Here is a 17370-nt window from a genome sequence, read left to right as displayed (position 1 = left end):
AAATACACCCCCCCCCCCCCCCCCCCATCAGTACGCCAGCGTTCACGGGCTCATGTCTTCTCACCCCTATAACAAAACAAAATACAGACACGCTTTCCCATTCTCGCACAATATGTCCACGATATGCGCGTATCGCTATTAGGCCAAAAACAAAATTGTTTGGTTGTCCTCGATTGCTTTTCTGGAGTGTGTCTTTTTTTGTGTGTCTTTTTTTTTTTCAAATTTCTTTCTTTTTTTTTTCTTTTTTCCATAAATAAAAATCATTGGGATCGTCAAGCATTTAAACAAACAAAGTCTATTAAACACTTTAATATGGCAAAAGACTAGTTTAATGTACAATGAATATCAAGACCAACACAGAAAGTATTTTGGGCTTTGAAATACAGCACCTTTTAAATCTCCATTGTACTACTTATAGCTACTTGCGCCCTCAATGTAGCAAACAATGCCTAATCGGTGACCATTGGTCTCCCATGATCCTCTTTATCTTATATTAACTGAGAGCTGATTTGATGAGATTTCCACTTGTCCAGTGACCTTGCAGGGTGGTCTAATCCCTCCTGTAAACTAGTACAAATGGGCTTTAAAATGAGTTTAAGAATGCTCAAAACCTGATTTGAATGAATGGCATTTTTGACATAGAAAAATAAAAATGGCAAGTTTAATAAATACCTAATTGCGTACTGAAAAGACAAAACTGGCAACGGGACGCAGTTTGATCCTTGCAAATGCATAAAATGGTATGTTTGGCATTTAAGATTGCTCCCAAAAAAAAATTAAATAAAAAAAAAAAAAAAAAAAAAGGAATACAAATTAAAAAAATTGAATAAAAAAAAAATATATATCAAAAAAAAATTAAAAAATCGAGCGGCCCGAAAATGACGAGCGGGCGGTCGAGGACAACCAAATTATTTTTTTTGTTTGGCCTTATAAAGACCTCCATTGATAATTACCGTATAGGTGGCATGCGCAATGTTTATGAAATTGAATTCCTGTGAACTTTCCTTTTCTTTGAATGGAATTGTATAAGTGATTTAATTCAGGTTTTTAGTATTGTTATGTTCTACAAACCATGTTTACTCCTTTACTGCTTTTTTCTTTTTGGAGGGGGGCGTTTTGCCCCCCACTTTTTTGTTTGGGAGGGCAACTCCCCCCCCCCCCCTCCCCACTTCGGGCTCCTATGAATCCAGAACCTTGCAGTACAGACCAATACTCATATGCTAGATGATCAACCTTTTCTGATCGATTCCACAACGTTTCTTTCACAATGCAATCGCATGACCATAACTGGTTTTTATCTTTAACGATTGTTAATGATTGTAGTTGCCCTTTAGCTTTCACAGGATCTGTGAATGTACGCACATCTGTGTGATTATATTTCAATTAATACATTCTTTTCATTTTATGAACAAAGTGATGATTGTATTTGTTCAAATATGTGTTATACTTCATATAATGTTTTAGTTTGAACTTCTTCTTTTTTTCTTTTTCTGTTAGAAGTGTAAAAAAGTTGATGATACTGTATTATTATTTATGTTATATATCTAGATACAAAACAAACAAGTTTTGCATTCATATCTATTAATGAATTTAGAAAAAATCTTGCCAAAGAATAGAAGTAGGCACGACTAGCACTTGTGCTATCTTCTAGTTCCCATTAACAACCTCACCTAATTATTATTAATACACATATTTACGTTTATATCTTTTGTACATGTAATAGTATGCAGATCTATGTATAAATGTCGTTTTTATAACCCTTACTGTTCAATGAACAGTAGTCTTCTGTTTTGTGTTTTTGTATTAGTATTATTCTTTGCATTTAATGATTTTTCATATACTTACATTATTGCAACGACGAATATCGTCATTGCCTTGTTTTCGTTTACATTCTGCCCCATTAATTTCAATGACGATATTCGTCATTGCAATGTTTTCGTTCACATTCTGCCCAACTAATATTCTTCTTTTTCTCTTCTAGATATCTCATTCGTTTTGCACGTAGTGCTTGTTATTCCTAGTTAGGTCCTTTACTCCTTGTCTCTTTTGACCTTTCCAATGCTCACTATACTTTATCGTAACAAGTGTTTAAATTACGGATTTATAGATGTCTTACTATTCTGCAACTTTTTGGTATTCTATGCAATAATAGGCCTTTATATATATTGTTCATGTCGATACATTTACATGTTATAAAAATTATGTTTGTTATTATTTTCGTACTCGAAATTTAAAATCGGAAACCGACTCCAAAAAAATAGTCCCCTAAAAATCGAAATTTGCCATAACTTGCTCATACCAATTCTGTTTCGTTTCCATTTCTCGCAGTATCTTTATCTCACGATTGCACATAGCCATGCTAAATGTTACGCTCCAATGAATATGCAAAAAATAAATAGCGCCCTCTAAAGTTCTGGAAATAGGCTTTCTCTCTGTGGCCATATCTCCATCGTTACCGCCCTAACCCGTAACTTTTTGTTCGATTTAGATACTTGGAGATATGTCCTTTCCAGCCAAATAAAAAAATATATACCCTTAACCTGACCTTCTTTGAGAAGATAGCCCTACAAATATGCAGTTTTCAAGAAAAATAGCGAAATAACTTTTTTTTTAAATGGGGGACACATTATTCAGTATAGGTGACAACTTACTGCAAAGATTTGTAAAATTCTATGGCGTCAGTGCAAACTTATCGCCAAAAATTATGATTTTACTATGCGTTACGTATCAGCCAGTTTAATGCACGCAGATTACAATGGTGTCAAACTGACCGCAATTAAGTGTTCTTTCGACTGATACCAAAAACGTTATCACAGAAATTGTTGAGTAAATTGCGTTTGAACAAGGGTCACTTTACAAATTCTGCTGAGTTTCCGCCATGTTATAACACGTATCGGCTATGACGTCATTTTTCAGACTGCTTTTCGCCCCTTTCCCATCAATTTGTTTTCCTTGAAAATTTTCAGTGATATTCCGAGTTGCAATACGCAGTGCAACTCGAAGCCGGATTTTTGAAAATCGCCAAGGGGGCCATTTAAGACGCCATTTTATTTTCCGCATGATTGTGTAGTATGCGAGCCCTTTCTATGTCCCTTCCTCTTTTCCAATTCCCTTCAAACTTCGTAGGCATAATCTCTAGTATCCCTTATTCTTCGTTCTCCGGAACTCCTCTTGCGTGACCGTTCAGGCGCCATTTTGTCAGTTTGGGCCGTTTTGTTGGCCTTTCTTTCGCCCTACCTATCTCCACTATCACAGAAGCTACATACCTCTTACAAATTGCTGTGGATAGTCCGAAAGAAGCTCTTTCGTTTGAACCGTAGAATCATGTGCGCCATTGCACGCACATCGATTGCATGTCTAGTTGTGAATTGTTGTTGTTAATACATTCAAATTAAAAAAGATCACGCAATTCTGCAGCTAGACTTGACCCGCGAAAACGTAAACGAATTCATATTACTCCTTGGTGGTATGATTTACATTGGCTACCTGTAATAGATTTTTTTTTTAATCGTTTTTCTTAACTATTGCATATAAATGTAAACACAATGATGCTCCCAAGGTAGTTGCAAAATAATATTTCAAGTCATCGACCAACTCGCGATCTCCGTTCATCTTCAAAACATTCATTCACGCCAAAACATATGGGCACCGTGCTTTCCAGTATGCCATACCAGAACTATGTAAGAATCTCCCAAGTCTCTAAAATATTGTCCTTCACTACCTTCAGTTTAAATCCGACCTAAAAACCCATCTTTTTCGATCATGCTAATTCTTAAAGAAAAAAATGTAAATTTTGTAACTGCTATGATAATTGTAAGTGATAATAATAATAATAACAATAGCTAGTTCTTATATAGCGCTTTTCAGGACCGAAGGCCCTCTCAACGGTGATAAACGGTAAAACCCAATATTTATCATGTATCTCCTCTTCGCTCTCTCTCTCTCTCTTGTTCCAGTACCTAAGCGCTTAGAGACAATTATTTAGGTTCTAGCACACCTACCCCCTGGACATCCACCCCCGGATAACCAGCCCCAGTCACGTACCCCCTAGGACAACTACCCCCTAGGGCAACCATCCTCTAGGACAACTATCCCCAGACAACTACCCCTGGTCAACTACCCCCGAACAAATACCCTCTAGAAAAACTACCCCCGTACAACTACCCCCTACGACAGCCATCCTCTAGGACGATACCCCCGCAAAACTATCCTAGAGGTAGTTTTCCGGGGTGGTTGTTCCGGGGGTAGTTGTCCTAGGGGGTAGTTGACTGGGGGCGGTTATTCGGGGAGGGATGTCCAGGTGGGGGCAGGTGTCCGGATACGAATTATTTAATATGCGCTATATACAAATTGTACATTATTATTATCATCTCAGAATATATCAGCACTCGAAGGTTCAATCCATGAATGAAATCTGCATTGGCAACATAGTGCTAAACATAAGTTACGGCTAATGCTGCATTCTCTTTACGAAAATACAATATATGTATGTATTTGTATACATCGATGCACATTACGGAGGTAATTTATCTTGCCACCCTCCCCCCCCCCCCCTCCACTCCTTCCTCTCCTAAAAAGAAATGAAACACTGCATCAATTAATTTGCACCAAAACCTAGGCCAGTGCCGATTATAGAAATCAGCACCATTGTGAGTCTGTTTTCCAACCTCAGGGAAGGAATCATCTACGAAAGCGCCAAGTATTATCTGCTAATAGAACAAAACGAGGCGGATTGTGTTTAAACAATATTTTTTGAAATTCCCTCCATTTCCAAATCAAAATGCATTCAACGACAAAGAGGTTGTAGGCCCATTTACACATCCTATAAGCATCGCTTTGAAAAATTGTCAATTTTTTGTTACACTACCAAAAAAAACATAAAAAACATTGATGTTTGCTCATTCCACTTTTAAGGTGAGTAGTGCACATGAGCCACTTGGCGCTGACCTCAATGCGTTCGCAAAGAAGTAAGGCGAGTCACGTGAACAAAAACCGAAATCGTACCGAAGTTTCCAGAGAAGACATTTATACTGCAAAAAGACAGTGAGATTTCGGCCGACGTTCCAAAAATACTTTCAGAGATGGATTTTAGATTCCGAATTTTCGTTAAGAGAGACAATTTTTTGTTGCATTATAAATGCTGCTTACGATGATGATATATATCTACCAAAGAAAACCAAGATCATCCAAAATAATAGTTTTAATCGTACATAATGACCTAAAATGGAATAAACACATAACTTTTGAAGAGAAGTAACAAAAAGTTATTCATATTCAGGAGACTGAAATCATTCAACCTACCTATTGTAGATCTTATCACTATATTAAAGATAAACTTGAGTTCTGGTTAAAAAAAAATAATAATAATTCTCACAGAATCAAACGAAACTTACAGTGAATGTTCAAGATTCGGAAATTGCTACACAAAATTATTTTTGTGTAAGATAATGAAAAACTGAGAGTCATATTTAAAAGAACATATATTTAAATGACAAAATCATCTTTGTTTGATCAAAATCGGTTCAGAGACGGCTGGGATATAACAATTTCTAATACTTGTATGCCACCACAAATATTAGATTTTTTTTTAAATTTGAAAAAACCGTTGAAAAAATCGAAATAACGCCTTTTACGTCGTATTTCAGCCAATGCCGATGTTGGCTCTTTTGTTGGCATTTTAGTGTTGCTTATATTACCCACAATTAGCCGGCTCATGTATTGTTATTTTTAATTAAATAATTAATTAACGGTCACCGTGTTTTCTTTTTAAAGTGGAGCTGACTTAGCATGATCGTATTGGCTAAATTTCACATATTTTGGGGTCTAAAATTACCTTCATAGCAATTGTAGGTTCTAAAAGGGCACTATAAATGTCATAGATAAGAATACGCGCAATAACCATGCACTTTGAAGGCATTTATGGTCTGAAAACAGAACTCAACTATCCCTTTAAGTGGGACATACCGTGCCTGTTTGATGTCGACGGTTTGATATTATATGGCGCTGCTAATAACTTTCAATTCAAGGGTATACTTAAACGTTTTAAATGGTGTTTTTTTTATTCCAGGAGGTTAAATGGCAATCCGAAGAAAATCGATGACGTTTTAATAATGGCGTTTGCGATATGTAAACGGGCCTATTGTCGTCGATATAATCATTATGAAACAATGAATCAACCCCCTTAAAAATATGGGGTGGATACACGGTTGGGCACCCTCGCATTGAATTTGTATATTGTATTTCTCTTGAAGGGTGAACAGCCTTGACAGGCCAATGGCCTTTGCTGATCCCTCGCATCCACCACGCTTCATCCTTCCTTCACAGTACCATGTCAAATAATGTTTTTATATTTATATTGTTTAATTTATACTGATTTGTTTGTGTATCTTCTGATGTGTTTTTAAAGAGATGTGAAATAAAATTGAATTTAATATGGAAGTTTTTTTTGTTATATTTATCGTAGTAAATATTACCGTAAAGCCCCCTGCCCCCCCCCCCCTCCCTTATATACTATCCCTTCAGATTTTAAAAAAAAAATCATTTTCGGTGATGCATACTGAACTCCGCATTTTCTTTGGAATAACACATTATATTTGTGATTTTTTATTATTTTTTATACAGGCATTTGCACATCAGTGCACATCATTTAGGTAATCTATCTACAATTTTGCTGAAAACATTTTATCTATGCACTTCCCTTAGTCTCAACTTGCCCATCCCCCCATAAAATATATTAATAACAATAATAACAAATTCATAAAATAATCAATTATTAATGATTTTTTTTTTTTTTTAAATGGTTTCTTCCATTCCATCAATAAATGTGTATGTTACGTGTTCCTCATTCATTTCATCTGTCATAAACGTACTTGGTTCGACGGACCTGAATGCAGATATATTGTCAATAGCCAATATTTCAGCCCCGACGATTCAACCTAACTATAACTGTTTTTTCCTTAACGTAATTGCTTTCACATCTTTAGGCCCACTCGCCCCCCCCCCCCCCCGGATCCGCGCCTGGTCGACAGACATGCATGAAAAACGAGGAAATGGTTTGTTTGTTTTTTGCCCCCAGGAAATTTGAAAATCGCGCCCCCCCCCCCTGCTTTACCAAAAAATGTACATTTCTGGTCAATTGGTTTTTGCCATTTTTTTTTTGTCCAGGGGGAAGGCCAAGGCCCACTCGGCAACCCCCCCCCCCCCCGGATCCGCGCCTGGTCGACAGACATGCATGAAAAACATGGAAATGGTGCCTGGAAGGTCACGTGACCACTTTTTCGAAATAAATCTCGATGTTATGTTCTGGACCTGGACTAAAAACATCATGTTATGACATTTTAATTTCTCTAGCTCTTTCCGTGATTGAGATGTTTGCCAAACAAATTTACATGAGAGAATAAAAATAAATAAATCAATAATATTTATAATAAAGAAGATACAAGAAACTTGACGAAATTCAGAAGTAATCCGTTTGATCGGTACGTGACGGATCACCTAATAGTAATACTAATATTTATATAAATAATAATAATATTAATAAAAAATAATTAAATAAATAGATAAATGAATTTTGAAAAATGAATTTTGAAAAAAACGATGATATCTTTAAGCGAGGTGTGAGCTACTGTACTTTTTAAATGTCAACGGTTTTTATAATAGATAGCGCTCATAGTTTAAGGATAATGACGTTTATAGATCAATTTAACGGAACCAAGCAACAGCCTTAGAAATAGGGGGGTTTTTTACGCTCCCGCATCCCCGGAACGGATTTCGAAAGTTTGTGTGTCATTTTCATCGTACTAAATAAGATAATTAAAACCCCAATTAAAACATTCTTTAGGATGAAAATGCAACATCGGTGATGCACAATGCCGTAAGCACATCTCGTCATCGTTGTCATACTATACGTGCTGCTATATTCAATCCTATCCAACCAGTTGAGCTCCCCGAGCCCAAGCTGACGACAGATGTTCTAGATATACTCATACCCAGACCCATAATAACCGAACAGTTAATTCCAACTGCCACTTGCCAGCTTGACCTCTACGTAGCCTGAATAGTGATAAGGTTCATCTCTAAACTGCAAATCTAAGCCGAATCACCTGTATAAGTAACATTAGAAAAAGTTTCGGGGAGTAAATAAAAAGTTTCGTATTATATAATTGCAATACAATTTGTTTTTAATGTCCAATATCAAAATTATAACATAACTAAAGTGCACTCATGTTTACTTATCGGACGCCTACTTCTTAAGTATTTGGGTCACGTTTATATTGAAAAATTGTTATTGCATTTCATATTATTCCGTTTCATTACACTCTTCATTAAAGGTAATACAAAGTTTTGGTATGGGGTCATGAATTTGGTTCAAATGAACATAATGGAAGTGATTGTTGTCGCGGTTGAAAACGAGTCTAAAGTTTTGAAATTGTAAATAATAAACTCTTTATGTTGTATAGCTCCCTTCCAAGGTCAAGATATTAATTAAGCCACAAAACAATGTTTCTTGACTATAAAATTCGACCGATTAGCTCTTCCCGTTTGGAAATTATATATCACAACTACATATTCTGAGATTTTCATGGTCGCAGCTAATACTGTACGACCGTATAGACGCTATTTGCAATTTATCAAAATTTACCGGGAGCACCGGTAAATTTTTATATACAATTTTTTTTGAAAGCAGAAGTGTTTTAGGGGCTAATTTTTCTAGTGCTTATAATACATCAACAGGGGCATCCAATTATATCAAAATGGTAAAGAATCACTATCCAACCAATTTCAAAATTTCCCAAAACTTTGTATTACCTTTAAGCTCGTAGAAATTTAAAAACAAATTGTTGTTGAAAGTTAAGATATTGCCCTCAGCTGTACTTTACCATTCTTTTTTATATAATATGTCAGGAAATTTAAGCAGTCGAAGGGTCGATCCATGGATCAAATCTGCTTTGGCAAATTGTTTTTTGTTGTGTGTGTTGTTGTTTTTTGGCATGGAAAATGCAACTTACGATGATGTTATTTATCTACCAAAAGGCTTCAGGTGCATCCGGTTAAGGATCGGCGAATTTATGTGAGATGCCCCAAGCTCGAAGGTGATGGCGCTATCAGCAACGTTTTATTGGACATGGTTCGATTAAAGTGAGACGTACCGTGCCTATTTTATGAAGACAATTAGATGGCGATGATAATAATTATCAGGACATTGGTATCCATATATCCATTTGAAGGAACCAAGCAACCACCTTAGAATAAGGGTTGCTTGTACAATCCGGTACGCCCGCAATGGATATGTAAATGCACGTAAATAATGATTCAAATCCCAAAGAATATTTCTTAGGATAGAATATGCAGTTTCAGTGTCACCTTTGTCATACTGTACGTGCTGCAATATTCAAAACTATCCCAGAAGTTGAGCTCCCCGAATCAAAGCTAGCGACAGATGTTCGGGATATACTAATACCGAGACAAATACTAATTCCCATAATCATAAAAATACTATTTACTCTAACTGCAAATTACCAGCTTCACCTCCACAAGGCCTGAATACTTATCAGGTCCCGTATCTAAGCTGCAAAACCCGATTACCTGTATAAAGAAAGAAATAAAGTTTCGGAGATTAAATGAGAAGAAGAAGAATTATATTATATAACGGCGTTCCGAATTGTCTTCAATTCCAAAAAATAACTGGATATTTACCACAATTAAAGAACATTTATAACTTATCAGACACCTATTTCGTAAACTTTTGAGTCATATTTTAATTAGAAAATTATTCAAATATGTATTACCAAGTGTGATTAAGAGATTCAGTGTTAATGTATTGCAGTATATTCCGTTTTATAAACCTCGTGGAAATAAAAAAAAAAAATATTAAACAAGTGCGAAATATTAATCATTTTCTTGTTCTTTTAAAGTTCAGAGAATACCCTTTGCTGTATTTTATCCCTCTACTTTGAAAGATATTTCACTATGGTGTATATGTAGATAAAAGTGACCACACAGTAGAAAATCTAAGAAAATGTCAGCACTCGAAGGAACGATCCATGGATTAAATCTGATTTGGCACCATGGTTCGCAAAATATGTAACGGCTAATGCTGCATTCTCCGAGGCGAAAATCCATTATAATTTTGTATTTGTATACCTGTGCTTGCATATATACATGCACATCTACAAGGTAATTTTCCCATAATTTTTGACCGAAGATATGTCATCTCAGTATGCATTTACCTAAATCTCAATTTGCCGTCCCTCCCCCCCCCCCCCCCTCCCGAAAAAGTAATCACAACAAATAAATCAATAAAAAAAGAAATAAAAAAAGAAATTCTACAAAATTATTATGATATCTTTATAAACAAAAGCAGGGTATCATACACTCCATCAATTTGACGTAGGTGCATTTATGCATAGAAGATATTACCAAAAATATTGATCCTAATCGTGTCAGTTTGGAAATCGTAGAGGCTAATCGACGACACATTACCTCATTGGTCTGATACACCATATATTGGAAAATGCAGAAAAGGTGAAATTTACATAAACAATATTGACTACTGATTATTCAAAAGCCTTTGATAGAATAAATCACAACGTTTTAGTCCAACAACTCCTAAAACTCGATGTTAGACCATGACTCATTAACTGGATAATGAGCTTTTTGGATAAACTGTTGCAGTGTTTCAAATATAATGGAGATAAATCAAAATGGAATGTCATAAATACAGGAGTTCCACAGGAACAAAGCTTGGACCTTAATATTTTTTTATACTAATGAATGATGCATGCCAGGATTCCATTATACCGTATTTTAAATACGGAGACGATGTGGCAATGGTAAAAAGCAGGAGTATATGTAAAGCTTTAAAATTACAAGATGAACTTCGCAAACCACATGAATGGTCTCATAGGAATGATATGAAACTAATTGCCTCTAAATGTTCAGTTATGATAATCTCCTTTGTAAGCAGCCAGTACAGCGGATGGCCTTGTTTATTGATGAAATCACACTAAGTAATGTAGAATCTCTCAAAATATTAGGTCTAATCATACAAAAGGACCTAAAATGGTTATACACATGTAAATGATCTTTTGAAGAGAAGTAACAACAAATTATACATACTCTGGAGACTGAAATCATTCAACCTACCTATTGTAGATCTTATCATCATGTTAAGAGGATACATCAGATCGATTGTAGAATACCGTGCACCTGTGTTCAATGGGGCTATTACAAAACAGCACATCTATGCACTTGAATCAATTAAAAAAGAGCATGTAGAATAATTCTAGATAGTAGTTATACACCATACAATGTGGCAAATATACAAATATAGGTTATTATTACCCGTATCAGACATCTGAGCTGGTCATTTACAAAACCGTATTGCCCTAGTTTTCACTGGCAGTGGGAACGGAGGGGTATATTCTTTGTATTTTCCTTGGTCTCCCTGCGCGTATTGACTTTGCGTGTAGAGACGAATGAAAATATACCTTGGTATTTTCCACGGTCTCGCATTTTCATTGCGCATCTATTATGCGTACGAGAACCTGCGCACTTTGCGCGCACTCCATTGTGACGTAATAATCACACCAAATACACACTGTTTGTAGTGTATCGAAAAATTTGTCAAGCACTGGATGCACAGTGTTGGTTTGACAAAGTTTGTTTAGTTCTTGAGATTGTCATGGTGGATATCTGTATTTGCTCTAGATGTCTGATTTGGATAACAATAAAAATATTGACTGGCTTTACTTTCGGGGGATATCAGAAATATTGACCGCGCTAAGACCATATTGCCCTCGTCTTTCGACTCGGGGCAATATGATCTGAGCTTGGTCAATATTTCTGATATACCCCTCAAGGCCAGTCAATATTATATAAGTATTCCATTTAATGTAACTCAAATAGGACACATCATATCATTGTCGTTTACAAAATAATAAGTAACTGTAAATAGAATACGGTCATTCAATACTAGACTTCAGTATCGTGTAATAAACTTATGATGTGAAGTTTAAATAAATGTTTGACTTCTCCGAGTTTATGAGTATATGCATGGATCAAATACTATAATTCCGTAGATTTAATGTGTATACTTCGACTTTGCCCATGCAAATTATGATAACATCACTGCCTGCGCGCTGCGCTGTGCGCTCACATCATAATTTGCATGAGCGCAATCTTAATTTACGCACAAACCAAATGACCTCTAGGTCATTGGCTTTGTTTACTCACCATTTATAATGGCGCTCATGTCTGCGCATGCGCACTGATACAACTGTAAAAACTGGTGTATTGGAGCATTTTCAAGTTTCTATGGCGTCATTGAAATACTGTTTTCTGATTGGACAAGGCAAATATGCATTGTAACGCATAGACAGATTCATATTACACTGATTAGTGGAACTTATAAGGGGTTTCTGGACCTAAGAAACACTATTGGAGCATTTTCAAATTTCTCTCACGTCATTAAAATACAGTTTTCTGATTGGAAAAGGCCAAAATGCATTGTAACACATAGACAGATTCATATGACACTGACTAGGGGAACTTTTCAGGGGTTTCTGGACCTAAGACGAACAATTGGAGCATTTTTAAATTTCTCTCTATAAAAGTGTCCGGCATCAACTATTTTTAGTCCACTATTTTCGTATTTACTAACTACTTGTTTTCTGTTTATTGTATCGGGTTTCCCTTTCCATATGAATTTAAAGAATGAGACATCGATTGATTTCAGAAGATGTTCAAAGGGATTTGGAATATAATCAAATAAATGATTATGATTTAAAAATATGAAATACCCTTGACGTGACGTGCCTGGCAAGTCTGAAGTTGGCTCTGTTTCTGTCCCGGTATCTGTGCTGCTTTGTTGTGCAAGAAATGTTTCTACTTCAGTATTGAATGTCAGTGTCTGATTAAGCCATTCCTTGTTTTATTTCGTGAAATATTCCTGGTATATAGCGACCACACTTGTTCGATTTCTCTCGCATACGATACAGAAAGCGTCCAATAGTCTTTGACAAACTCTTGAGAAGTTTTTGTGGGATGTTTGACTTGTTACCCACATTATGATATGCACATAATGCATCAATGGATGTTTCGGATGCCAGTTTGATGTCTGAAATGAAGCCAGCTGAATGCACAGCATGAAAAAGCTGTCTTCTTAATACCGCCATCGTTTACTTCAATCCAAGTTCTCCTAGAATGATACCATATGTGATTGCGAATTGCATCAACGTGTGAAAGCAATATACACTACGCTATACGCTCTACACTCACGCAACCGTTGCCATGGTTACGCGGACGAGCGTTGAATCGGCTGTGCGTATACGTAAACAGTACAAATGTGTACCGATTATGCCTAATAATAATCGATGGACGTGAGTTGGAAAAGCGCCTGCACATGCAGTGTAGCAAATTCTGGCAAAAAGAAATACCATAAATGGAAAGCTTAGGTTTCGGCGGACATTTTGAGATTAACATCACTGCGGGAACCGGCCGGAATTGTAATAAACATGCTACTTTTTATATAAAAATTGCAATTTTTTTCCTTTTTGTGTGAAATTTAATGCTCATTTTTCCCAAAATAAAGCTTCCATAAATTTGGTCATTGTATTTTCTTATTGGGTTACCAATAGGCAAGAAGTGCACGCAGTATCAAGTTGATTGCTTTTCCCTTCATACATTCTCAACACCTATTGTAAAGTTGCCTCTTTTATCATTTTTGGAGCAACATATAGATTTTCCCATTGTCGCAGGGGGTATATGACACTGTTAAAACTCGCTAAATATTAAAATATGTGTGGAAAATATTCTTTAGAATGTTTTCTTCCCCCAAGCGAATGAAAAAATACAAAAATTCACATTCGCCAATTTTGAATTTTGGCACACTTTGAGGCGATTCTGTTCCACTGTGCGACGGTCTCATAGTAGATGGCGCTGACGCTAATGGTCAAGACAATAGCTAATTATGGGTATTTCCTAGTAATGGAAATGGAAATGCAAAAATCCGCTTGGGATGTGTAGATGAGCCTATATTGACGTCCAAAAATCATTATGTTACAACCAAGCAGCCACCTTAGAAATACACTGTGCACAAACACCCGGGCACATAAGCAACCCATATGGAAGTTTTTTTTCTTCATCTTTATCGTAGTTAGTATGATAATTACCCCCCCCCCCCCCAATGTAATAATCCTTTGAATGAAATATGCAGCTTCGGTGGTGCGCAACTCCGTTAGGACATCTCGTCACCTTTGTCATACTGTACGTGCTGCTATATTCAAAACTATCCCAGAAGTTGAGCTCCCCGAGTCCAAGCTGACGACAGATGTTCGAGATATACTGATACCGAGACAACAAAACATTATAATAATAAAGATACAGTGGACTCCAATTGCCATCTTCAAGCTTGACCTCTACCCATCCTGAATACTGATCAGGTCCGTTTCTAAGCCGCAAACCCGGACCAACTGTAAAAAGGAAAGAAATAAAGTTTCTTCAATTGGCATGGCGATTCAAACATTGGCTCGAAGACAGAGTTGGATACTGAGGTCTGTAAGTGTAAGTATCATTGATCTATTCATGTTTTCCTTTTTTTGATTTAAAGGAATATGATTTTTGGCCTCTCATTATCATTAATGTAGGTTTGGTTTTGTAATACTTCCGTGGAAAAGTCGTAATTCTCAACCTACTTACTTACAATGATACTCACTGTACATGTGACTTACTTCTCTACAAGTACACAGGTTCATACCCGGCACTTAAAAGCTGACAGTCTTGCTTCGAGTCCGAAAACACAATTTTAGCACTCGTAATAAAACTTGAGATGGTGATTTAAAAGTTCTTATAATAATTTCACGAAAAGAAAAAGAAAATCAATAATGACTATATATGAAGGTAGCATAATGTAAACATAGTTAGTATGTATAGTATATATCTAGATGATGAACCATGCTCGGGTTAACATGGCATGTATGTTTAATCTCAATCTGTAGCAGATCTGCTAGCAAAGAATGGTCAATGATCTGTAGTCGGTCTAGCTGTAAACTTTCAATTATATTGAAGCAATTATTTACCATAAGGTGATGAAGTTGGGTCGACATCACTCCCATCTGATGTCCATGATACAAATGATCCCTCCGAATCATCATCGTTTTCGGATGTACCTGCAAATTTGTCAACGGTTAACAATGTGTAGAGCAGTTAAAAGAGGGTGAACTTGACAAAATGAGGTACCTTTCCTTAATAGTAAGATGACTGGTTAAGTTGTATGTGTTATGAATTATCATGAGGAAATTTATACGGTAAAAACCAATAGACCTGTAAATACTAAAAGAAATAAGAAATATTCAGGATAAGCCTACAATTGTAAATATCATGGTTTTTATAAAAGATGTATAAAAGAAAAAAGTGAAGGGGCAGTACCAAAGTAATATGGAGACGAGATTGTCTTTAAAGTATTACTATCACTACTGTAATTAATTTTCTTTTTTAAACAAAATTAATACTACATTGGATCAGATTTGACAATTTAACAAATAACTTTACTCCCCAATTTACTATAAAATGGTTTCAAGGTTTCTTTTCCCGAACATTAATGAAACTTAGATTGATGTTGTAGCCATTTGTATCGGACATTTCAAGCCTTGCCCTAACCAAGTATCATATTTTGTCTTAACCGACAGAATACTCTTCCCTGAAACATATTGAAAAATTAGATGCATCCTAGCTCCTGTTTACCACATCTCATAAGGAAAAGAATACTTGGTGAAAGATAGCAGATTTTCTCCTGTCAAGAGTGTCTAAGAGTGTCTACTCTGTCGGCTTTGGTAACAGTAAAATCTGCTAGTGAGTTTTTGTGACCATAGCGCTTTACCAGAGATAGACACTTGACTGCAATGTTGCCTACTGGTGGAGTTTCACCAATGACTGTGATTTACGGTTTATTTTTTATATTCTATTATTAGTATGGAAATCAATAGGCCTATTACAACATTCAAAGAGTTAATTGTATATTATATTATGAATCTATTTTCACTTCCAAGTCACTTACTTGGGGGAGGATAGCAGACTATGCCCTTGTCATTTGTACTACTTGTTCGCGTTGTCGGGTATACTTCGCATTCTGAGAGCAGATCTTCATGGCCGTAACACTTTACCCTAGACAAGCACTTGGTACCGGTTCCAGCAGGTGGATCACCAACGACCTCGATACCGTAGGGGTAGCCATAGCCTAACTCCCGGCAGACCACCTCAGCATCGTTCATGTCCCAGTCAGAAGCACAAATGGTCCCCCATGCGCCATCAATAAACACGTCTACACGGCCGGCATATGGATAGTGGGTCGATCCCTTTTCCACAAACCGCACTTCATGTTCTGTCAATTGGAAGCAGAACAGACACATTATTGATGTACCGATCCAGGAATTGAAAAAGCAGTAAAAAAAAAAATAGTTTTCTCTTGTATCGCAGATCTGAAAGTTTTTCCTTTTATCCATGTTCCAAATTTAACAGCAAGTCTGGTTAGAAAGGGTGATTTCATTCATTAACGGTGCCTTTTTGAAGTTCATTGTTTCTTACGATATATGTTTAAAAGGCGTAAGAAGATTGACACCTTTGTAATCGTATCGTAAGTTGTAAACACGTTGTTTGGGAAAATTGGGCTAGACCTATACACCTATTGTACAAGTGCATTTATTCCCCCCCCCCCCCCCCCCCCCTAGTACAGCCTCAAGATCAATGAATTATTTTTAACAGGAATGGTTATCCATTGCATGTCAAAGGAATGTAATTTATTTAAATGTGATTTTAGCGCGAATGGCCAATGATTGATTATTCAGATCTGTAAACATACTAGGTGCATGCATACATTGCAAATAAAAACTACGTATAATACTTTTATTATTCAATAATATGTGCAGAGCAAGAATCGAACAGAGACTGGGATAATACTCACGACGTATCGCTGATGAAACGGAGAAGAGGCAAAGAAGACAGCATAGAACCAGTTTCAACTCTATCGCTGTCATCTACACTTCAGACTCACAGCAAGAAGAACTAATTAATGACAACAAAGTTTCCGTCATCCTTCTAATATATGCGTCTAGTGCAGCAATAATAACGCGCGAAAAACGTGCGAAAACAAATGGCGCGCACACGTAATTGTTGTTTCAACGGCCAATGAGGAAATACAGAAAGACAAACAAACTTCGCTGGAAAGAGTAATTATACCAGAGAAAAACAGGAAGTACCCACTTTCAATGCGTCAACCGATATTATTGTATCATTATCAATATGTTTAACCAGGATCTTTGTTTGTGATGCCTTTGAGTAAAATAACATAATTGCAAAAATGAAGAAAAAAAAATC

General features: G+C 36.3%; 1 protein-coding gene across 1 annotated transcript in view; it reads right to left on the bottom strand.

Annotated features, from left to right (window-relative positions):
• Positions 1-17030, bottom strand: part of LOC582948 (deleted in malignant brain tumors 1 protein) — a 30348-nt gene extending 13318 nt beyond the window's left edge. The window contains exons 1-2 of the mRNA XM_030988320.1: positions 16958-17030; positions 16055-16378 (exon numbers count right to left, since the gene is read on the bottom strand). Of these exons, the coding sequence (XP_030844180.1) occupies positions 16055-16378; positions 16958-17030 (397 nt within the window). The remainder of the gene's footprint in view (positions 1-16054; positions 16379-16957) is intronic.
• Positions 17031-17370: the final 340 nt, after the last annotated feature.

The sequence above is a fragment of the Strongylocentrotus purpuratus genome, unplaced genomic scaffold (genome assembly GCF_000002235.5).
Source record: "Strongylocentrotus purpuratus isolate Spur 01 unplaced genomic scaffold, Spur_5.0 spur5_scaffold_17, whole genome shotgun sequence".
Classification (NCBI taxonomy): Eukaryota; Metazoa; Echinodermata; class Echinoidea; order Camarodonta; family Strongylocentrotidae; genus Strongylocentrotus; species Strongylocentrotus purpuratus.
The sequence above is the reverse complement of the archived record's forward strand: the minus strand, read 5'-3'. Positions and strand labels throughout refer to the sequence as shown.